The 24,144-nt window shown below is 38.4% G+C and overlaps 2 protein-coding genes and 1 non-coding gene across 8 annotated transcripts; 1 reads left to right on the top strand and 2 right to left on the bottom strand.

The window, feature by feature from the left end:
- Nucleotides 1-930: 930 nt before the first annotated feature.
- On the bottom strand, nt 931-24,007 carry LARP7 (La ribonucleoprotein 7, transcriptional regulator). 6 transcript variants are annotated; one of them, XM_064383984.1, is made up of 13 exons: nt 23,889-24,007; nt 16,083-16,286; nt 14,629-14,729; nt 14,469-14,552; nt 14,183-14,347; nt 14,004-14,097; nt 13,584-13,931; nt 13,350-13,494; nt 11,489-11,640; nt 10,607-10,725; nt 6,470-6,629; nt 5,518-5,609; nt 931-1,270 (listed from the first exon to the last, which is right to left on the bottom strand). In XM_064383984.1, exons 2-13 carry the CDS (start codon nt 16,282-16,284, stop codon nt 1,190-1,192), a joined length of 1,743 nt encoding a protein of 580 aa, XP_064240054.1. In that variant the 5' UTR covers nt 16,285-16,286; nt 23,889-24,007; the 3' UTR covers nt 931-1,189. The 6 variants fall into 6 exon arrangements, with proteins under 6 accessions (XP_064240054.1, XP_064240052.1, XP_064240053.1 ...); XM_064383982.1 differs by having other exon boundaries at nt 11,483-11,640; XM_064383983.1 differs by having other exon boundaries at nt 13,584-13,934; nt 23,889-24,006.
- LOC135277914 (U6 spliceosomal RNA) lies at nt 4,772-4,878 on the bottom strand. Its single transcript, XR_010345475.1, has one exon. It is a non-coding gene; the product is annotated as a U6 spliceosomal RNA (small nuclear RNA).
- Nucleotides 18,711-19,646, top strand: LOC105706294 (non-histone chromosomal protein HMG-17-like). Its single transcript, XM_064383986.1, has one exon. It carries the CDS (start codon nt 18,794-18,796, stop codon nt 19,064-19,066), a length of 273 nt encoding a protein of 90 aa, XP_064240056.1. The 5' UTR covers nt 18,711-18,793; the 3' UTR covers nt 19,067-19,646.
- Nucleotides 24,008-24,144: the final 137 nt, after the last annotated feature.

Consider the following 24,144-nt stretch of genomic DNA (forward strand, 5'->3'; position numbering starts at 1 on the left):
ATGTTAGGGGTGGCCAAATAAGACCCTCAATTTTGGATAAAGCTGACAGAACCAGGATTTGGTTTGTAGCCCAGTGAAATGAACTCCATGGCTGTCCAGAGTACTTCCCTGAGATTTTGATAAGAGATTAAGATGCCAGCCCTGTATAGACCCAGTAGATTCAATTCTGGGAAGGCCTTAAATGTTTCATCGTGTGATTTTCCAGAATAAAATAACAGAGCTCAGTTCTGCCTAAGATTGATTCCTCTATTTTTTCCTTCTTGTGCTCATAGTACCTAGTACATTTTGTCTAAGCAAAATAAAACATTTAACTTCATTTATGAAAAATAAACTTGAGGCCGGGCCCGGTGGCTCAAGCCTGTAATCCCAGCACTTTGGGAGGCCGAGGCGGGTGGATCACGAGGTCAAGAGATAGAGACCATCCTGGTCAACATGGTGAAACCCCGTCTCTACTAAAAATACAAAAAATTAGCTGGGCATGGTGGCGCGTGCCTGTAATCCCAGCTACTCAGGAGGCTGAGGCAGGAGAATTGCCTGAACCCAGGAGGCAGAGGTTGTGGTGAGCCGAGATCGCGCCATTGCACTCCAGCCTGGGTAACAAGAGCGAAACTCCGTCTCAAAAAAGAAAAAAAAAAAAGAAAAAAAACTCAATTCTTTCAGAATTTAACATTTTAATTAGACACAATTCATATGGTCTATTGTTCAATGGAAGCTCAGATGATAAGCAAAGTGGAATGAATACAATGAAATATTAAACATGTCTGTGTGAATCAACATGAAAAGGTATTGAAGGTATTGCAAGTTACAAACTACTAAGTACAGTGAGAGTTCGCTGTTAAACATTTTTCTAAACTTTATATATATTCATGTAGTGTTATTTTTGCAAGTTTTGTTTTTACAATATAAAAACAAAATCAGCACATTTTCAAGTAATGTTCAAAACACATTTATTTACTAAATCACCTGACATCGACATCTAAGGTAATTTCAACAAATACAATGTTTAAGAAAAAAATTGTGGTATATAACGTATTTGTCTTAAGAAAAAAGTCTTATTTACAAGTTGAGGAATAAATGTATTTCTTTTAATTAAAAAAAAAACATTAATTATGCAGTGCTACCATAATAAAAGTGAATATCCCAAGAACAGCTCAAGTATCTAGTGAAGTATTAAGAGGTAAACATTTTTTCAGTCATATTCAGAAAATCTAATGTGTTTACTTGCTTGTTGAGTCTTTGCCAGTCTAATCTTTTCAGCTTTGGTGATTAACTATAGAGAAATAAATCAGTAATTAGAATGCAGTGGATAATTAAGAAAAAAACAAAAACAAACTATGACTAGAAAACATTTCACAACTATCAGTTTGAATGAAATTTTTTAAAAGAGTGAGAAGAGGGCCGGGTGTGGTGGCTCACGCCTGTAATCCCAGCACTTTGGGAGGCCAAGGCGGGTGGATCACGAGGTCAAGAGATCGAGACCATCCTGGTCAACATGGTGAAACCCCGTCTCTACTAAAAATACAAAAAATTAGCTGGGCATGGTGGCGCGTGCCTGTAACCCCAGCTACTCAGGAGGCTGAGGCAGGAGAATTGCCTGAACCCAGGAGGCTGAGGTTGCGGTGAGCCGGGATTGCGCCATTGCACTCCAGCCTGGGTAACAAGAGCGAAACTCCATTTCAAAAAAAAAAAGAGTGAGAAGATGTCCAGGCTCGGGGGCTCATGCCTGTAATCCCAGCACTTTGGGAGGCAGAGGTGGGTGGATCACCTGAGGTCAGGAGTTCAAGACCAGTCTGACCAACATAGAGAAACCCTGCCTCTACTAAAAATACACAATTAGTTGGGCATGGTGGCACATTCCTGTAATCCCAGCTACTCAGGAGGCTGAGGCAGGAGAATCACTTGAACCCGGGAGGCAGAGGTTGCAGTGAGCTGAGATCGTGCCATTGCACTCCAGCCTGGACAAAAGCGAAACTCCATCTCAAACAAACAAACAAAAACCAAACCAAACCAATGAGAAGATGACAAATGAGACAATTACACTTAGGTCAAATCAATTACAAATCAAATCTGTTATTAAGACTATTTACTATTTCCTATTTCTTACACCCTTAACATAAATTGTTGAATATTTTTTTTTTTTTTGAGACGGAGTTTCGCTCTTTTTACCCAGGCTGGAGTGCAATGGCGCGATCTCGGCTCACCGCAACCTCCGCCTCCTGGGTTCAGACAATTCTCCTGCCTCAACCTCCTGAGTAGCTGGGATTACAGGCACGCACCACCGTGCCCGGCTAATTTTTTTTTGTATTTTTAGTAGAGACGGGGTTTCACCATGTTGACCAGGATGGTCTCGATCTCTTGAGCTCGTGATCCACCTGCCTCAGCCTCCCAAAGTGCTGGGATTATAGGCGCGAGCCACCGTGCCCGGCCTGAATATTTTTAAGGAAGGCAAATGAAATTACACAGAAAAAAAAGAAAACTGTTTAAAATGTCTAAAATATTCCAAAACCTTCCTTGATTAAAAAATGAAGTTAAAATATTAAGCTTTGGAGTAAATGCAAATCTTTTTCTCTTAAAAATATAAATTCTAATGAGTATACATTTAAATAGTTTTAAAGTGTTTGGTGCCATATGGCCATTGGAAGGAATTCACTTTTAGATTACACTAAAAACCTATTATTCATCAGTGAGGTGAATTAAAATCCAAAGATGTTTAGAACTCTATCATACTCATGCTGCTGTTCACAAATCTTACAAATTCTGCCTTACCTGCTGGGTATCAGTAATTTGTACAGAAAAGAATTCAAATATGTTTTAAAAGCAAAGAGAAAAAAGAAAAGCTTCGTTCTCTAGTAGCTGTTACCTATTTTTACCAATGTGCTCAAAATGATAGGGCACACTACAAAGATTTGGGCTAAAATGAGTAGGGACATCTCTTTTAGCAGACCTTTCCTTCATCTTCTTGATCTTTTGTGAGACATCACTAATTTAATTTACTTGTGTTTAATGTATTATTTTAATTTTGTTTTTTTTGAGACAGAGTCTTGCTCTGTCGCCCAGGCTGGAGTGCAGTGGTGCCATCTCGGCTTACTGCAACCTGTGCCTCCCAGGTTCAAGTGATATGCCTTCCTTGGCCTCCCGAGTAGCTGGGATTACAAGGCGTGTGCCACCATGCCTGGCTAATTTTTGTATTATTAGTAGAGATGGGGTTTCATCATGTTGGCCAGGCTGGTCTCCAACTACTGACCTCAAGTGATCCACCCATCTCAACCTCCCAAAGTTCTGGGATTAGAGGCGTGAGGCACAGTGCCCAGCCCCATAATGTGAGTATTAAGAGTCAGAATTTTTTTACTTATACTCAATGATGGGCCAAATGCAATACTATTGTAGAAACATTGTCATATCAATAAGGTATTTATGTCGTCTTTTTGGCAGATTCACTGATGTTCTACTAGTTTTTTTCTAAGCAATTTCCATTAATTACTAAGACACCCTAGTACTCCAACTACACTGGTCTTCTAGTCCCTGACAGTCTTCCTTTAAGGTCTCTGCATTTTCTTTGTTTCTGCCTGAAAAGTTGTACTTGTAAACTTTACTGGGGCTTACTTGCTCATTTCCCTACGGTCTTGGCTGTAACATCACCTTTGCAGAGAGCTTTCCGGATAACCTCAGCTGATATAATGCTCTCCTGCAATACACTTTATTTTTCTGTTTAGCACTGGTCATCGCCTAAATTATACTGTTTATCTGTTAGCTTCATGAAAGCAGGGGACTTTGTGATTCACAGCTTTACCCCAGGTTTCAAGAATGGTGCCTAACACAAGGTACTCAAAAAACAGTAGCTGAATTAAGTAGCAAACAAGTAGGCTAAACTAAGTATGGTCTACTCCTTTTTTCCAACAAACTTTGCACAGCACTTACTTTGTGTGGTACCTCCGTTTCATTTCATGACAAGAGTCAACTTGCTACTTCCATTGCTACTTAACAAATTTTGCTAACAACAATCCTGGTGTTATAACTGAGTTGTGTGTTCCAACTCAATTTTAAGAAACTTCCTGGTCAAAGATGAGCTCTTTCTAAATTTTTAAAATGAAAAATCAATGATTTATTCCTAGTTTTAAAAATATATAAAATCTAAATGAAATTTCACATCAATTAGAAGGGTGATTATTATTTTAAAAAGTGACTTCACTTCAGTTCAGCGTTCTGGATTAGTGATTTTAACATTTGAATAATCTCAATCAGGCTTTGAAATTAACACCTCATATCCCTGAAAGAATCCTTAGGAAGCACAGGAGGCTTTCCCATCACAGCAAGTTCAGACTCCTTTCAAGGAAACAAAATTCACAAAGATGAGTACGACACCTCCCCACAAATCATGATAAATTCCGGGCAATGGAAGAAAGCTGATGAAAAATACTTGCTTTTTAAGTTAAAAAAAATTTTTTTTTCAAATAAATATGACCCCAAATCAACAAGCTTAATTACAGGAAACAGGACTTTTAAAGTGCTCATGTAACAAAAGGAAGTTCATCTTTTTCGTTTTTGTTACACTTTTATAATGTACATTTATAAATTTTGACGACTACAGTTAATGTTAGGCATTAGGAACCCTACTTTGTTCCAGGCACTTTAAAATGTGCTAACCTTTACATGTCTAATAACTTGTTTTAAAAATAAACTTGGAAGCTCACTAGCAACAATTATTATAAATTACCGACAATTTTTTTTGTTATGAAACTTTTTTTTGAAATATTTTTAGAAGAATACAAAAATTTATATGGAACACTTCACGAATTTGCATGTCATCCTTGTGCAGGGGCCATGCTAATCTTCTCTGTATCGTTCCAATTTTAGTATATGTGCTGCCGAAGACAGCACGAAACTTTTTTTTTTTTTAAAGAGATAGGGTCTCACTATGTTGCCTAAGCTGGAATGCAGTGGCTATTTACAGGTGTGATTCCACTACTGATCAGACCAGTATCATTTTAAGTGACAGAAAAACAAAATTACTGAAAGAGGGGCTTGCTTTAAATTATTTATTTAAGCTTGTTTGTATTATCTATTGACTATCTCAGAGAAAGAAGACTAAAGCTTATCATTGCTATAGGGAAACACTGTGCATAAAGTCTCTCAATCTTATCTGTGGAGCCTCAAATCTTTATAAACTACATTCTAAATACACTGTGTTTTTACTAATTATATAATCTTTGTATAATAATTTACCACTAAACTATAAGATATAGCAGCTAGAAATCAAGACTAAGCATATCACTTGTTAAAAAGAAAAAGGAAAACTCTACAATTATGTATCCTTGTGAGATAAATAATTCAGTTTCACACATTTTGAAATCTAGAGAAATGACTTTTCTCTCTCAACCTAAAACATAGTATATACTCAGTAAATCTTTGTTAGGTAATAGCAAAGCCAAGATTATTTTATGACTACCTAGTACTGACTTTGGCATTCAATGTCCAAAGAAAGTATAGTCTAAAAAAAAAACAAATGAAATCAATTACCTTTTCAGTGCCTCTTTTCTTTTCCCGAGGCTGGTTAAGTTTTGCCTGTCTATCAACCAAAATCTTCTGCCAATATCTTTGTTCATGATCACCTTAAAAACAAACAAAAACTCTGATGGATTAAAAGAACATATCTAAAAAACCATATTCAAGGCATTACATTCTCAATAATAGAACTAGGATAGTTGTTGGATTATATTTAATCCTACTTTATACATATTACAGAATAGAAAACAAATTATTAGTTTCGCCAGATGTGGTGGCTCACGCCTCTAATCCCAGCACTTTGGGAGGCCAAGGCGGGCAGATCACCTAAAGTCAGGAGTTGGAGAACAGCCTGGCCAACATGGTGAAACCTCGTTCTACTAAAAATACAAAAATTGCCGGGTGTGGTGACTCATGCCTGTAATCCAAGCACTTTGGGAAGCTAAGGTGGATGTATCACTTGAGATCAGGAGTTCAAGACCAGCCTGACCAACATGGATAAACCTCGTCTCTACTAAAAATACAAAATTAACCGGGTGTGGTGGTATATGCTTGTAATCCCAGCAACTTGGGAGGCTGAGGCAGGAGAATTGCTTGAACCCAGGAGGCAGAGGTTGCAGTGAGCCGAGATCGCACCACTGCACTCCAGCCTGGGCGATGAGAGCAAAACTCCATCTCAAAAAAAAAAAAAAAAATATATATATATATATATATATATATAGCGAGAGAGAGAGAGAGAGAGATTAGCCAGGCAAGGTGATGCATGCCTGTAATCCCAGCTGCTCGGGAGGCTGAGGCAGGAGAAGCTTGAACCTGGGAATTGGTTGCAGTGAGCTGAGATTGCGTCACTGCACTCCAGCCTGAGTGACAGAGCAAGATTAAAAAAAAAAATTACTAGTTTCATTAGCCAAACCGAGAAAATACATTACCCACAATAAGGAAAAGAGAAACTTCTGTGAAGTTTTACCAGAAAGGATCTCGAGTTTCCAGCAGTGTTTCTTGTTAATTTCTGTATATGCATTTATTACTGCTTGAGCATCCTCAGGAGTTTTAAATCTAGCATGGCATTCTGTATCTCCTTCTAGCAAATCAACATAAAGAACTTCTGAGATTGCTGCCAAAGTATCCTGCATTAGAGTTAAGTAGAAAGATGTAAAATAAAATAAAAAAATTTCACAATAATTCTAAAACTATTCCAATGGTTATGCCAGAATATATTATGTAAATAAAACATTTTGTAGATTAATGAGGAGCAAATATCCTATATCAAATATTTCTTTTTTTTTTTTTTAATTTTGGAAGGCATTATGGGAAAGTGTATTTTAATTCTTGTGCAAGATACAAATAATGTAAACCATAAAGTAAAATATCAATAAATTAAATCATATTAAAATTAAGAGTTCAAAAGGCATTTGAAGCTTAATTAGTTCAAAACAATTGTGTTTTATTTTGAGACAGAGTTTCACTCTTGTTGCCCAGGCTGGAATGCAATGGCATGATCTTGGCTCACTGCAACCTCCACCTCCCGAGCTCAAGCGATTCTCCTGCCTCAGCCTCCCAAGCAACTTAGTCCACAGGCATGTGCCACCAGGTCTGGCTAATTTTGCATTTTTAGTAAAGATGGTGTTTCACCATGTTGTCCAGGCTGGTCTTGAACTCCTAACCTCAGGTGATCCACCGGCCTTGGCCTCCCAAAGTGCTGGACTACAGGCGTGAGCCACCACGTCTGAACCAAAACAATATTTTTAATTTCCCTCTTATTCCAGACTCTTGGCATTTTCGATCTTGGAGAATGACACCTTTTCCCATTCAGGCTTTTGTGTCTTGCTTATTTTCTTTAAAAATAAATTGGGGCTGGGCGCAAGTGGCTTATGCCTATAATCCCAGCACCTTGGGAGGCTGACGGGGGCAGATCACTTGAGGTCAGGAGATAGAGACCAGCCTGACTAACATGGTGAACCCGCATCTCCACTACAAATGCAAAAATCAGTTGAGCATGGTGGCGGGTGCCTGTAGTCCCAGCCGCTTGAGAGGCTGAGGCAAGAGAACCGCCTGAACCCGGGAGGAGGAGGTTGCAGTGAGCCGAGAGCACACCATTACACCTGAACAACAGAGCAAGACTCCATCTCAAAATAAATAAATAGGCCAAGAGGTGGCACGGTGGCTCATGCCTGTAATCCCAGCAGTTTGGGAGACCGAGGCAGGTGGATCACAAGGTCAGGAGTTCGAGATCAGCCTGACCAACATAGTAAAAACCCAACTCTACTAAAAATACAAAAATTATCAGGCCGTGGTGGCACCTGCCTATAATCCCAGCTACTCAGGAGGCTGAGGCAGGAGAATCGCTTGAACCTGGGAGGCAGAGGTTGCAGTGAGCCGAGATTGTGCCACTGTACTCCAGCCTGGGCAGCAAAGCAAGACTCTGTCTCAAAATAAAATAAAATAAATCGTGGAAATCATTTTGTCAGTTCATATAGGTTTTCTTTATTTTTTTAAAAAAAGATGCACAGTATTCTATTGCAAGGATTTATCATAATTCATGCAATCAATTTTCTATATATGAATGTTTGAGTTGTTTCCAATATTTTGGCAATTACAAATAATGTCTTAATAAATAACATTGTATGTATTTATTTTTTTATTTTTATTTTTATTTTTTTTATTGCATTTTAGGTTTTGGGGTACATATGAAAAACATGCAAGGCTGTTGCATAGGTGCATACGTGGCAGTATGCCTATATCAAATATTTCTTATAAACCATGTTATTAAAAATATATTTGAATAAAAAGGAAACCAATTAAGGTTAACTCTAATAAATTTTCCTTTATTTTCTTTAAATCACATCCTTCAAATACGAACTAGAATGGGACTATTCTATAAGGACAACAGATTTGTAGAGCAGAAAGCAGAAATAGTGTCCCCCAACCCCTAAATCAGGAAGGGTTCACATCTAGGAGTAGTTAGTATAAGGAATAAAATAAAAAAAAAAAAGGATTAAGGGGAAAGGTTTGTTTTTACTCACCTGTAGAAAATTACTACGACTTTAAAATATGTGTACAAATCATTCAACTTTTAATAACAACTCATGAAAAAAAGTTTCACCAAACCTAAAAAAAAATACTAGGTTTCCACATTGTTTAAGAGCTCTTACTTTCTGAAAAAAATACCAAAGTAACCTCTTCTAAACAATTTGTGGTCACTCAGCAAAGAAAACTTTTACCTACACTGCCTGCTGTGAGGGCAAATTAACCAGATTCCTGCATTCTTAATCAACTTTTTTTTTTCCCAGCAGGTTTTACAGAGTATACAATGCATTTATGCAGGAATGTTACACTAATTCCTAATTCATCAACTTCCATTCACAAAGCTAAAGAAATAACTGGAGATCCCTAAATAGGAGAAAAAAAGTATTATTTATCTTGCCTTCCTTAAGTTTTAACCTAAATTTTCAAGACACAACTAATTTAGATTACTTTCAGATGCTGAATTTTTAGATGTTTGAATTATGGAACGAATTGAGCAATATCTGGGAGTATTACTTCATCACAGAATAAGAAAAGTTTATTAGTATATAATAAAGAATATGTAATAAAATCTGCCAGGGACTAGATCTTAACTCATCTTAACACTCAGCAAACTATCAGGAAACAGGCATTTAGTAACTGTTTGCCGAATCAATTAAAAAAAAAAAAACAAGAACTGCAGAGAAATATATTTGCTAGTCTTTCCAACTTCTTTATCTAGTTATTTAGTATCAAGTTTAGATATAAAGCAAGTAAAAAATTCAGTATCAAATTGGTGAAATTTGACTGTGTTCACTAGCAGTAATGAGTTTTGTAACTGACTTTTGAGCAGATTCAATTACTACAACTCAAAAGATATTTACTAAATATCCATTATAATGTCAGGCTAATCTCTTGATTTAAAACTCTTAGAATTTAAAACCCATAGAATGACAAATTAGCCTGTTAATCACATGGGCAAGTCACAGACAGCTGTAACCACCAGCAAAGCTCAGTTTTTGTTTCAGCAAAATGTAAGTAACTGCTTAACTGGATTAATGCAGGGACTGATTTTATGATTTTGATGATCATAAATGATGAATCTGTAATTGATAGAGTTACCATTTAAATAATAGAAGTTATTTAATAAGTGATTCCAAATAACACTGAGTAATTTTTGTATTAAATCTTCTGCAATCTGACTAACCACAGCAGCATTTACATCCTCAATTTTCAGCGTTCTCCTGAAATGCAACCTGGTAACAACAATTTGGGTTTGGCCAAATCCTTCACCAATATTGGAAAGAGAATCAAAATTTGTGTTTTAGTGACACCTACAAGATTGCAGGATAAGACTGTAGGATACTTCTTATCTGTAGATTTAGATAAGGAGTTCTTACAGATAACAACCACCTCAATGGTATTCAAGTTAAAACCTGTGACTGATATGAGTCTATGTAAAATCAAAACAATATACTAAGATGATGAGCATCAGTAAAAGAAAATACTTAAAAGGATTCACATTTTAAAAGGGTGACAGGCAGGGTTAGGGTAAATAAAATATGGTACTCTCACACAAAAGTATATGATTTCCTTAACAGAAAGAAGTATTGCTATCATTGTGGTATAAAAGGCTATAGAAGATAGACTGTAGAAAGTGAAAAAAGATTATAAAACCTGTGTGTACAGCAATTCGTAGCATAGTTCTGTATTACAGAATTATGGATTTACTGGCTGTTGCACGCAACATTTTTATAGGTTTTCAGAAGTATTTTATACTTTTCTATAATTAAAATTTTAAAAATAATCAGCACATGGATAAAACAAAAAAAACAATGCCAATAAAAAGAAGCAAAAGTTACAATTTTCCTATAGAGAAGGATATTTAAACTGTGCTTACTATAAAACTGATTCAGTGATGTCAGATTCTGCTTCAAAATTAAACCAGAGTTACCATGGAATCAAAACTGTACAGGTAGTTTACCATAGAGGTACAAATTCTAATTTAATTTGTTTTGTCTCCCATATTCAAAATATTATCACACAGGGAAGTTAATAAGAAAAGAAAGGAACGAATGCCCTAGGGGATGAAAATCATTACCCGGACTTGTTTCCTGCCAGGTAGAGGCTCTGTGCTAATGATCTTCACAATCACTCCACTCACGAACTGTGGTCCTGATGCATTAACTTTCTCCTGGGTGCGACACTCTTCACTGCTGGCTGTTGATTAGAAAAGGAAAAAGACCAGGACTTAATCTCTTACCCTTAACAATATAATATTTAAGAGGACTACCTTAGAATAATTTCTGAGGCAAATTTAAATAATTTAAAACATGTTTAATTTAAAATAAGCAATTAAAGGTTATTTTATGTCATACTACTTATTTCAAAATACTATGAAATAAAATTGAGAAAGTTTTATTATTCTACATTCAAACTGTTACTGCTAGAAGAGCATCCATAAAGCCTTTAAAATAGCCCCTCTGAACACAGGAACAGCAAATTTTGACTCAAAAAAGTTAAAAAATGTTATAGGATACTGTGTTTTAAATACACTATTATTAAAATGTGAACATTTATTTTTATAAGAAATGAGAATTTAAATGCATCCTAATTTTGAATTCCTAAGAATCTTGCTTTAACTTGTTCCTGCTTGTGGTTCATACTGCAGAACGAAATTACAAGTGAGAAACTACATCATTCCTGCAAACTTGCTCAATTTACACACTCTGCACTCATCTGATTAATAATGAAAACTGTAGAGAAAACTCAGGTTATTTAAAAAATTGTTAAAAATGAGCCTTTTAAATATTCTTATATCTAGAGTAAATCACACATCTGGATAACTTAGCAAATCAAGAATTGTTCTAATAATGACATGGAATAATCAAGTTTTTTTAAAATTAAAGTTCATCCTGTAACAATTCAGAGATAGCATTTTCATATATATTACAATGTTGCCAAAACTATCAGTGACCTTTACTTTTTTCATTTTTTACTTCAGTCCTTTGAGGTATTCCACTGTCTGTTTCCATTTCTGACTCCGATTTTATTTGGGATATTGTTTTTTTTAAAGAAGCCATGCTAGCTTTTTGTAGTGCTAAATACTCTTTTTTCAAATCCATCCATTCGCTCCTGCAAGAAAAGAAACAAAATAGTGATAACAGATGACTAAATATAAAAAGTAAATATGGAAATATCTAAATATATACATTCACAATGACTTGGAGCAACTCCTCCTCCCAACTTTCCAGTTTCTTTAAACACAAATTCAAAATATTTCCTGGGTTCTACAGGCATTTAGCTAGCAAAAAGGCAAAGGGAGTTCCCTTTCCCCCAAGATTCAGATTAAATGTTTTAAGACTGCCAATTAAATTTTTGAGTTGTCTCAAGTATTTTAATTTATGAAAGTACAATTTCAGCATCAATTCCTTAATTAACTAGTAACATTTACTAGTATCAGTCATCTCTGTGGGAAAAGTGAGATTAAACATTTGTTAAACTGCTTCCCATTTGAAAGATAACATTCCTTAGTATTTGCTTGAATCAAAAAGAATTTCCAAGTAGAACAAAACACTCCATGGAAGCAATTTATTTATTTACATACATTTAACATGTAGATGTTTCTTCAAACAGCTAGAGTTCCTCCAGATAGAAACACAATGCCTCTCTTAGCTCTGTGGGAGCACTTATTGTTGCCCTAATCTATGCCATCAAACAAGCACATAGGAGATTTTTTATTTTTTTAAAGAGGAAGATATCTTGTGGTAATGGTTTTAGCTGTTAACATTGACATCTGTATACTTTAAAAAAAAAAAAAAAAAGATCCAGACCCACCCAGGATCATACATTCCCTGAGAGCTGATACATTAAAATAACAAAAGGCTCTTGTAATGATTCTCTGAGATAAAAAGGCAAAAGGAATTCAGGAGTTAAGAATAGTATAAATAGAAGTGGCTGAAGTTCCTGCCTTTTACCCTTCTGGAGGAGAACAGGAATCTTTGAAAACTACTTTGGGTAGGTAAAGAAAATTTTTTTCTTCAAAAGGTATGTCATTTGGTTTTTCTCCAGCTCTAACTACTCAGAGGTCCAAAGAAGTTTTATGTGGGTGGGCTCCCTTCAACTTTAACATGGAAGTGCTTTCTGTGACTTTAAAAGTAAGTGCTTCCATGTTTTAGTAGGAGTGAATCCAACTTATTTCTCCAAGATAGAACATGCTAACCTCATTGTATTATAGAGGTTGAAGGGATCCCCTTTGCTTTAACATGGGGGTACCTGCTGTGTGAAACAAAAGTAAGTGCTTCCATGTTTCAGTGGAGGTGTCTCCAAGTCAGCACACCTTTTGTTAATTGTTTTGTTGCTATATTTTAAGGTTATTTAGCTTTTGTTACAGATTAAAGGATTCTAAGTTTTTCCAAGACTGGGCTCCCCACCACTTAAACGTGGATGTACTTGCTTTGAAACGAAAGAAGTAAGTGCTTCCATGTTTTGGTGATGGTAAGTCTTCCTTTTACATTTTTATAAGCTTTAGAAAATAACTTAATTGTATTAACAGTTTCTCATATTTAAGCTTCATTTTGTATTTTAAAGTCTGTTAAGGGACCCCCTCTACTTTAACATGGAGGCACTTGCTGTGACATGACAAAAATAAGTGCTTCCATGTTTGAGTGTGGTGGTTCCTACTGAATCAGCGACTGTGTTAATGCCCACTTTGTGTGCAGTTCATGGCTACAGGCTATTACTGTTGCTAATATGCAACTCTGTTGAACAAAATTGGAATTGCACTTTAGCAATGGTGATGGATTGTTAAGCCAACGACAACAGAATTTAAACCACAGACTTACTTTGATAGTACTCTTAATGGTATAACTTCTTCTCCCATTTTATGTCTCTCTTTATGTTTTTTCTTGTGTTTTCTTTTAGTTTTTAAGAGAGAGCTATCTTTTAGATCTCCAGTATCCTTTTCCTCTTCAGTAGAGATTTCTATATCTTGAAATAAAAAAGTCAGTTAAGACATCGAGCTGTGAAGTGGGTGAAGTAGAAGCTTAATTTATCTAATTAAAACCTTGGAGATTTACCTCTATTTTCTTTGGAAACTTCTGAAGCTTCCTTAACCATGTCTTTCTGAATAATTTTCTTTACTTTTGATCGGGGAGCTAGGGATTCTGCATCTTCAGAGCTACTTCTCTTCCTCTTCCCTGTTCTGACTTCAGGTAAGCTGGATACTTCAACTTTATCCCGTTTTTTCTTTTTCTTTGAAGGCTGCTTTTGGGGTTCAGGAGACTCTAGATCAGAGCCCTCAGATGTGGGTCTGGACCTTTTCATTTTACTGACACTGGTGTTGCTTGTGTCCACGTTTTCCTCTTTGGCTTGGACATTGTCTTCCTTCTTCATTCGGCCTTTCTTCTTCTTTTTCTTTTTCTTCTCTTCTGTAAAAATGCCATCATTAGTTTCATCATACTGCAACTACATCTATTTAAATATTGAAAAATACTCACCCACAACTCTTAAGGCTGGAATGGGCTTATTTTTCACTGTTTTAGGAAATATGCCAGGTTTTCTTGGTGCTTCTTCTGGTGGGTTGTTAAGAAACTGAAATGATTGCAAAAGTTTTAGTATTTTGATACTTGTTATTATATTTTCTTTTTTTTCCTTTTTAGGATCTGGACCTACCTACCTCAATTGCTTTTGCTGCTTGTTCTTTTGTCTCAAATTCTACAAATGCAAATCCTTTCGGATCTCCAGTAGACTTATAATGTGGTATACTTATATAAACCACATTGCCACATTTCCCAAAGACTCTTTCAATCCAACTGTGATTAACATTTTTGGGAAGTAACTCCTAGGATAAATTAGAAGCAACATTAGTTTTTCACAATCCTTATTTTCAGAATGTCAATAAATTTTCGTCTTAATTATGCTTCTATGTCAGTTTCTGACTGGGGATCTGGGCTCTTGCTTACCACATACACAGTGCGCTCATCCTCATCCTTTGGTCTTTCCCCCAGAGGTTTTTTTCTCCTGATTCTGGTGCCTTCCAAATCAAGCTTTCAAACAGCACATTACATTAATAAAACTATAATTAGGGGATATAATAAAACTGTAGTCATTCTTAATTCTTACCTCTACAACAGCTGAACTTCTCAATGCTCTGGCAATTAACTTCCCATCAGTAGTCAATTTTTTCATTTTGTTAAAAGACACAAGTAGTGATATGTCAACATCTAATGAAAATGAAAACAATGATAGTGTTAGTATATCAACAGGTTTAACCTGCCCCTCAGTCCGGACATGGTGGCTCACGCCTATAATTATCGCACTTTGGGAGGCTGAGGCGGGTGGATTTCTTGAAGTTAGGAGTTCAAGACTAGCCTGGCAAGCCTGGTGAAATCCCAATTCTACTAAAAATATAAAAAATTAGCTGGGTGCAGTGGCAAGTGCCTGTAATCCCAGCTACTCTAGAGGCTGAGGTAAAAGAACTGATTGAACCTGGGAGGTGGAGGCTGCTATGAGATCGTTGCCATGAGATCACACCACGGTACTCCAGCCTGGGAGACAGAGGGACACTTCATGTAGGAAAAACAACCCCCTGCCCTCTCTGTGCTGTTTAGCATTATTAACAATATTGTGTGATGAGGTACTGTTTAGGTATAAGGTCTAAAATGGCATTGCATATTTGGCAGACCTAAAATGTCAGATTTTAGTGTATGTAATTGCATATTAAGATTTAAACAAATTATTGCTTAGCAATATCTAGACATTCTAAGGATATCTGGATCCCATTCTCTTACTAAAAATGCCAGAAAAAAAATTAGCTGACATGGTGATGTCTGCCTGTGGTCCCAGCTACTGGGGAGGCTGATGTTGGAGGATTGCTTGAGTAGAGCTGAAGGGGTGGAGGTAGGGGGCAGAGGTTGGAATGAGTAGACAAGGAGTCCGTGCATTCCAGCCTAAGGAAAAAAGATAAAAAGTTTTTAAAAAAGTGAAACAAAAAATGACATTGAGCTAGGTGAAATGCCTTATTATATGAACTAAAGTATAGCACTGTCATCTCCAGTTACACATGATAAATGATTACTGAAGCAATTAAACCCCAAAATACTTAAAAAGATAAGATTGTCATTCACTAAATAAAAATTAAAACATTACAAGAAACATATTTGCAGAAATGAATATATACACTATAGAATACACTATTTTAGGCCGGGCATGGTGGCTCATGCCTGTAATCCCAGTACTTTGGGACGCCAAGACAGGCAGATCACAAAGTCAGGAGTTCGAGACCAGCCTGGCCAACAGTGAAACCCCATCTCTACTAAAAATACAAAAATTAGCTAGGCATGGTGGCGTGTGCCTGTAATCCCTAATAGGGAAGCTGAGGCAAGAGGATCGCTAGAACCTGGGAGGCAGAGGTTGCATGAGCTAAGACTGCACCAATACACTCCAGCCTGGGCAACAGAGCAAGACTCCGTGTCAAAGAAAAAAAAAAAGGAAAAAAAAAAGAATATACTACTTTATAAGTAAATTCAGAGGCAACCATTATCTAAAAGTTGGTTCCTTTACTGAAGCAAACTTACATCCATCTCTAGATTTTTCTATCTGTTCTCGAAGAAATCTATCCTTGTGAAGATTTGCATCCCCAAACCAGAAGTCCACTTGCTTAGCAATATCTGCAAGCACCTGTTTAACTCGTGACCGTTTCTTTTTTTCAACTTCTTTTTTCTTTTCAGTGCTTTCTTCTTCCATTATCTTTTCTTGATTTCCACTTTCAGTTTCCATTCCTGTGCATTATAAGAAAAAGAGGTAAATATTTAAATCAGCAAAATAGCTAATATAGTTTAATTTAGAGTAGTCTTTAATTGTCTGAGAGAATAATGGACTCATCATTTGGCTGTCAGAAGACAAAAGGAAAATTTATTTTTATATTTAATAATTTAAATTATAAAATAATTTACCCCCTATGTTAGAAATCTTTAGTTTTTTTGCACCATTTAAAATGCAGGGCCAGATTATTCTAGTATAATATAACAATTACACCTTTATCTCACTAAGCCGTACTTTTAAGCCAGTAAATGAAAAGTGTAAGATTAAGGAACCTGGATACTTTCCATCACAACAATCACCCTCCCCTGCCAAATAAGTTTTATTTACTTTTTTTCTTTCTTTTTTTTTTGAAATGAGAGTTTCACTCTTGTTGCCCAGGCTGGAGTGCAATGGTGTGATCTTGGTTCACTGCAACTTCCGTCTCCTGGGTTCAAGCAATTCTCCAGTCTCAGTCTCCTGAGTAGCTGGGAATTACAGGCGCCCACCACTACACCCAGCTAACTTTTGATATTTTTGGTAGAGACGGGGTTTCACCATGTTGGCCAGTCTGGTCTGGAACTCCTGATCTCAGGTGATCTGCCCGCCTTGGCCTCCCAAACTGCTGGGATTACAGGCATTAGCCAGTGTGCCTGGCCTATTCAGATTTTTAATACTATAACCTTTATGGGACAAAATAAAAATAAACTGATCATTGATTTTGATTTTTAAAATGTTAATTTATGCTTTCTAGAGGCAGAATTCAACTGGTAAGCGATAGAAATCAGCCTTTCCTTTTTCCTTTCCATGTTTATTTCTTGGGCAGCAATTTCTTCTTTTATTTATTTTTTTTTTATCTTTTTTTTTTTTAGATGGGGTTTCACCATGTTGGTCAGGCTGGTCTTGAACTCCCGACCTCAGGTGATCCGCCTGCCTTGGCCTCCAAAGTGCTTGGATTATAGGCTTTAGCCACCACGTCCAGCCTCTGGGGCAGCAATTTCTAACCCCCTCCTTCCTCAAGTTACTTTGCATATCTCTTCGCCTTTGCTTTGTCAGCTCCTCATACTGTCCTTCTTGTACTTCCTGAAACTCACCCAGCAAAGTCTATCAGGTCTAAACCTGTTCTCCCTGAAACACATATCCCCAGAGATAACACAGCTTGCTCTCCTACCTCCTCAAGTGTCTATTTAAAGGTCACCTCATTGAGGTCTCCTCCCACAACCATATTTAATAATGCAAATTTATGGACACATACACGGTAACTTCCATGTCTTATTTTTGTCCACAGCATTTATCATCTAACATTACTACAATTACCATGCAATTTATTTTTTTTTCTAGAATGTAAGATCAATGAAATCAGAGATTTTTGTCTGTTTTGTTTACTGACAGATTGTCAGTCTCTGCCACAACAGTCCCTTAAAAATCTGTTGAATAAATTGTGCCTAGATTTTGTTGAATGAATTGAATCACAAGAGGTATATGAGCAAAGGATTAATATCAGGTCTGGGATAATAGAGTCTGCTTGAGAATAACCTCAGTCTCCCATAATACAGTCTTCTTGGAAACTGGAGAGACTAATGGAGAGTGTTGTATCTGTTTCCCATGTTGCACCTGGTTTGGAGCAGCAACTGAATGGCATGGAGGCCTTATACCTATGTGACCAGAACAGCAGATTGACAGGCAAAAGGTGTTAAAGATTTTATGTGTCAAAGAATCCTAAACACACCTTAGTCCTTATCTAGGGAAGCCATACATGCCTCTTGTGGGTAAATGGGAGAAAAAATAAGTGAATCTGGGTAATTGCTAGATATAATGGCTTGGCCTCTGCCGGGATGAAGAAGCTATATCTACCCTATCTTTTGCCTTGTATCTTTCTTTGGTAAACATAGTATTTGAACCTTTTGAGTCTGACTGCTGATTAGTATCTCTAACTGCTTCAGTGATTTTGCTGATAGTAACAGAAATAATGTGTTTCAAAGTGATATCCGGTTAAGAGGGTCCAAAGCCCTTAATGCGTTTTACCTCAAATCTCCAACTAAACATGCATTCTCATCAACAGAAGGACATTTTGGCATTTTAGAACAGGCTTCAGTAGATCAGTCAGGCACCAATTTTGAAGATATACAAGTAATATCATATTTAGGTGATGCTAATTTAAGACATAAAACACAGCTACAGGTCAGAATAATAGAAAAACAATCAGGTGTCATTAAGTACCACATAACCACGTTCTTCACCTAATGGTTTTACTTCAACCCATTCTGTTAGGCTTTCCGCTGAACCATTCTAGAGAAACTGCAAAGTCCTCAATGAGCTCCACTGTCTACTTGACCTCTCAGCAGCAAATGCAGTTGGTAACTTCCTCCTTGAAAATACTTTCTGAGCAGTGTGAAGAAGAAGAGGCGAGAACGACCCCCGGACCGACCAAAGCCCACGCGCTGCTGCATCCCGCGCCCAGCGCCTATGTCCCGCCGCCGTCGCCACCATGCCCAAGAGAAAGGCTGAAGGGGATGCTAAAGGAGATAAAGCCAAGGTGAAGGACGAACCACAGAGAAGATCCGCGAGGTTGTCTGCTAAACCTGCTCCTCCAAAGCCAGAGCCCAAGCCTAAAAAGGCCCCTGCAAAGAAAGGAGAGAAGGTACCCAAAGGGAAAAAGGGAAAAGCTGATGCTGGCAAGGAAGGGAATAACCCTGAAGAAAATGGAGATGCCAAAACAGACCAGGCACAGAAAGCCGAAGGTGCTGGAGATGCCAAGTGAAGTGTGTGCATTTTTGATAACTGTGTACTTCTGGTGACTGTACAGTTTGAAATACTATTTTTTATCAAGTTTTATAAAAATGCAGAATTTTGTTTTACTTTTTTTTTTTTTTAAGCTATGTTGTTAGCACACAGAACACTTCATTGTTGCTTTGGGGGAAGGGGCATATGTCACTAATAGAACGTCTCCAAAGCTAGATTGATGTGGGGAAATGCCTTTCCCTTCTAGTTTTGAGAGACTTCCTCTTGGCTACCAGGAGGAGGGATTCCCTGACTTTGACACACATGGCCACCTTGGCACACAAAAGCCTTGTGGTATGGAAAAACAAATTCATTTTTATATCCTCTTCTCCCTTTCCGTCTTTCAGCATAGACTTAACTCCCTTAAGCCCAGACATCTGGTGGGACCTAACCCCTAGTCATTTGTTACCAGTGTGTCAGGCAATCTGGACTTGCCAGTGATGCCACTGAGATGGCACCTGTCAAAAGAACAGTGATTCCATTTCTAGATTGTGGATCTTCAGATAAATTCTGCCATTTTCATTTCACTTTCTGAAAGTCAGGGTCGGCTCGTGAAAAGTTGTTAAACAACATGCTAAATGTGAAATGTCAACCCTCACTCTGAACTTTCCCTGTTCAGAGCATCAGATGAAGACTTCACTGGGTTTTATAGTGGCTTTCTGATTTTTGGTAGTCCATCAAAGAAGGGAGTTTGAAAGTTGTTGTATACTGTTAATGATTGTCTGCCCATGTCCTGCCTGAAATACCATGATTGTTTATGGAAAGTATCTTTAATAAAGCTGGATACAGTTTGGCTTAGGAAAAAAAAAAAAAAAAAGAAAATACTTTCTTCAGCCGGGCATGGTGGTTCACACCTGTAATCCCAGCACTTTGGGAGGCTAATTTTGTATTTTTAGTAGAGATGAGGTTTCACCATGTTAGTCAGGCCGGCCTTGATCTCCTGACCTCAGGTGATTCACCCACCTTGGCCTCCTTCAACTTATTTAAGGATGCCATGTTCCACCAAATTAACCAATCAAGCTATTTATTAGCTGTGTGGATTTTGAGGAAGTTATACCATCTCTCTGCGGTCTATAAAACATGGATAAAAATCATACCTATGTAAGAGAGTTGTTAGCAAAATAATGAAAATAAAGCACTTCAAATTGCTGATACATAGAACACAATAAGTAACCATTATTCTATCCAATCTGTTGTTAAATCTTATCAGTTTGACTTTTGAAATGGCTCTCATCTCCATCCAGTGTTTTCTACAACTACTGTCACTAGAATATGGCAATAGTTTATAAACTGTTCTGTAAGTCATCTATTCTCAACAGGAGCCTATGTATAACCCATCTAAAACACAGACGTGGTTTTGTGATGCTTATGTCAAAACATGCAACAATAGAAATTCCTTAGCACCTTCCTGTAACATAATACAGTTTAAGAAAACATTGCTAAAAAAAAAAAAGTAACATTTAACTGGAATAAAAATTACTGTGTAACACCACCAGTTACTTTATATACATTTTTGTAAATCCTCACAATCCCACTAGGCAACAGTTTCTTCCATCTTTTTTTTTCTTATTTTTTTGAGACGGAGTTTTGCTCGTTACCCAGGTTGGAGTGCAATGGCACGATCTTGGCTCGCCGCAACCTCCACCTCCTGGGTTCAGGCAATTCTCCTGCCTCAGCCTCCTGAGTAGCTGGGATTACAGGCACGGACCACGGTGCCCAGCTAATGTTTTGTATTTTTAGTAGAGACGGGGTTTCACCATGTTGACCAGGATAGTCTCGATCTCTTGACCTCATGATCCACCCGCCTCGGCCTCCCAAAGTGCTGGGATTACAGGTGTGAGCCACCGCGCCCGGCCATCTTTTTTTTTTTTTTTAAGTCAGAGTCTTGCTCTGTCACCCAGGGTGGAGTACGTGGCACAATCTTGGCTCACTACAACCTCCGCCTCTGGGATGCATGGCTAATTTTTGTATTTTTAGTAGCTCAGTAAGTTGTCTCAGGTATGTTTGATCCAGATTGTCTACCTTTTGGTAGAATTTCCTGCAATTTATCACCATGGACTCTATGTTCTGACTCAGGAATTCTTTTTTTTTTTTTTTTTTAATTTTTTTTTAAAGATGAGGTTTCACCATGTTGGTCAGGCTGGTCTTGAACTCCCGACCTCAGGTGATTCGCCCGCCTTGGCCTCCAAAGTGCTTGCCAGGTGTGAGCCACCACACCCAGCCTGACTCAGGAATTCTTAACCTGAAGTCCACGCAACTTTGGACAAGAATTCTTGCGAGCTCCATTAAACTGTTAAATGATACATTTTAAAGATAAGGTAAAACAAAGATTCTTGTACAAATATAAAATGAATTCACAGTAAAGATTTAAGCACAGTCATGGGTTGCTTAATGACAGGGACACATTCTGAGAAATGCAGTCAGGTGATTGTGTAAGTACATCACAGAGCATGCAGTTATTCTATGATGTATTCACACAAACCTAGTTAGTATCAGCTACTACACACGTATAATTTTATGAGACCACTGTCATACATGTGGTCTGTCGGTATATGGTGCTTGACTGTAAATGAGGAAACCAGTTAAGTGTTAAAAACCAGGTCGGGCTGGCCGTGGTGGCTCACAGCTGTAATCCCAGTACTTCGGGAGGTCAAGGTGGGTGGATCACCTGAGGTAGGAGTTCAAGACCAGTAGGACCAACATGGAGAAACCCCATCTCTACTAAAAATATAAAAATTAGCTGGGTGTGATGGCGCATGCCTATAATCCCTGCTACTCAGGAGGCAGAGGCAGGAGAATCGCTTGAATCCAGGAGGCGGAGGTTGCGGTGAACCGAGATTTCGAGATTGCACTCCAGCCTGGGCAACAAGAGCAAAACTCTGTCAAAAAAAAAAAAAAAAAAAAAAGGGCAGGTACATAATCAGAAACGTTGAAATAAATATTAATAAATACTGGTCAGGACAATAATTAATTGCACCTTTACTGGACAGACCTAATTTCCATATTGCTTTCTACAAGTTAAACAGCTGTAAAATAGTAAAAGATTATACACAGATAACCTGGAAAAGTGAGCCTGACACCAAGACATTTGTGTGTGTGTGTTTGCTATTTAAAAGTATTTAGTAATTTTTTCTGAGGAAATTATACGGATTCTTGCTGTTGTCACCCAGGCTGGAGTGCAATGGTACGATCTCAGCTCACTGAAACCTCTGCCTCCCGGGTTCCAGCAATTCTCCTGCTTCCGCCTCCCGAGTAGCTGAGATTACAGGTGCCCGCCACCACACCCCCAGCTAATTTTTGTATTTTTTTTTTTTTTTTTAAGACGGAGTTTCGCTCTTGTTACCCAGGCTGGAGTGCAATGGCGCGATCTCGGCTCACCGCAACCTCCGCCTCCTGGGTTCAGGCAATTCTCCTGCCTCAGCCTCCTGAGTAGCTGGGATTACAGGCACGCACCACCATGCCCAGCTAATTTTTTGTATTTTTAGTAGAGACAGGGTTTCACCATGTTGACCAGGATGGTCTCGATCTCTTGACCTCGTGATCCACCCGCCTCCGCCTCCCAAAGTGCTGGGATTACAGGTAATTTTTGTATTTTTACAAGAGACGGGGTTTCACCGTGTTGGCCAGGCTGGTCTCGAACTCCTGACCTCAGGTGGTTCACCAGCCTCGGCCTAAAGTGCTAGGATTACAGGCGTAAGCCACCGTGCCTGGCCTAAAATGTTTGTTTTGTTCTGAGACGGAGCCTCGCTCTGTTGCCCAGGCTGAAGTGCAGAGGCAAGACCTCGGCTCACTGTAATCTTCGCTTCCTGGGCTCAAGCGATTCTCCTACCTCAGCCTCCTGAGTAGCTGAGACTACAGGCATGCATCACCACTCTTCGCTAATTTGGGGGTTTTTAGTAAAGACGGGGTTTTGCTATATTGACCAGGGTGGTCTGGAACTCCTGTGATCCGCCCGACTTGGTCTCCCAAAGTGCTGTGATTACAGGTGTGAGCCACCGTGTCAAGCCTCGGAAAATGTTTTAACAGGTGAACATGTACGTTTTCCTGAGAAACTAATCCATAACGTTTACTATGTTTTCAAAAGACGTGTGCCAAAAACAGGTTAAGAACCATTGCTCTAGTCACTGCCTACAATTCAAATCCCTCAACACTTAGTGGTCTGGGTCTTTTACCTTGTCTGAATCTTCTCATCTCAATTTCCTTATTAAATTTTCAAGACCCAGGTTAAATGGTAGCTTACTCTTTGAGGTCTTCCACCACCATGTGTTCTCTAATTAATTGCCTCCTCATTTGTTTTCTCTAAGTTTCTTTACTAACGCACTCTGCATACCGTATCTAGCACTTATTGTTAGTTCCCTTCCATAACTGGACTTTTAACTCTTTTGAGGACTATGGCAGAGTCCTGCAAAAGAAGATGATAATTTTAGAATACAAATCCTCACGTTCGTTATCCTCTGGCAGCCATAGCTCAGCTCCAATTTGCGAAATAAGGTACTCTCTTTACTGACTACTGCTTCTGTCGGCATCCGTACTTCCGCATGGACGCCGTCATTTGCTGGGCGCGCCCCAAACCTACCCACGCAGGGTCCCTAAGCGCCCCCACTCTCTGAAAATGGGAACTACAAATGCTGCCGGAGGACTTTGGCGCGTGCGCATAGAGAACTTGGCCAAGGAACTGAAGGGAGCGCGTGAGGGGGCGGGGTAAGAAGGACAACAGATGATAGAGTAGACGGCGAGAAAAAGGACGGAGTTATTTAGAGTTCGCGCAAGCTAAGCGACCCTATAGGCCGACTGTAACTTACTCCGTTCAACTCCCAAAATACAGGGTCAAGTACTGCGGCCTTCGGTCCTTTCAGTCTTCCGATCCCGACAGTCTTGGTTACTTTCGCGTCATAGGACAAGCGACAACGTTCTCTGGTCCCAGTCGAGAAAGACGGGCCTGAAGGCAGTGCGCGCGCCACCTACGTCACAGGAGAGGTGGTTCCGGGAGGGCGGGGCATCGGAGAACGCGGCCGGCTGAGGGGCTCGAAGCCGAGGGAGAACATGATTGGCGGGTTG

Source organism: Aotus nancymaae, unplaced genomic scaffold (assembly GCF_030222135.1).
Source record: "Aotus nancymaae isolate 86718 unplaced genomic scaffold, 86718_ANA_hifiasm-v0.15.2.pri h1tg000033l, whole genome shotgun sequence".
NCBI lineage: Eukaryota > Metazoa > Chordata > Mammalia > Primates > Aotidae > Aotus > Aotus nancymaae.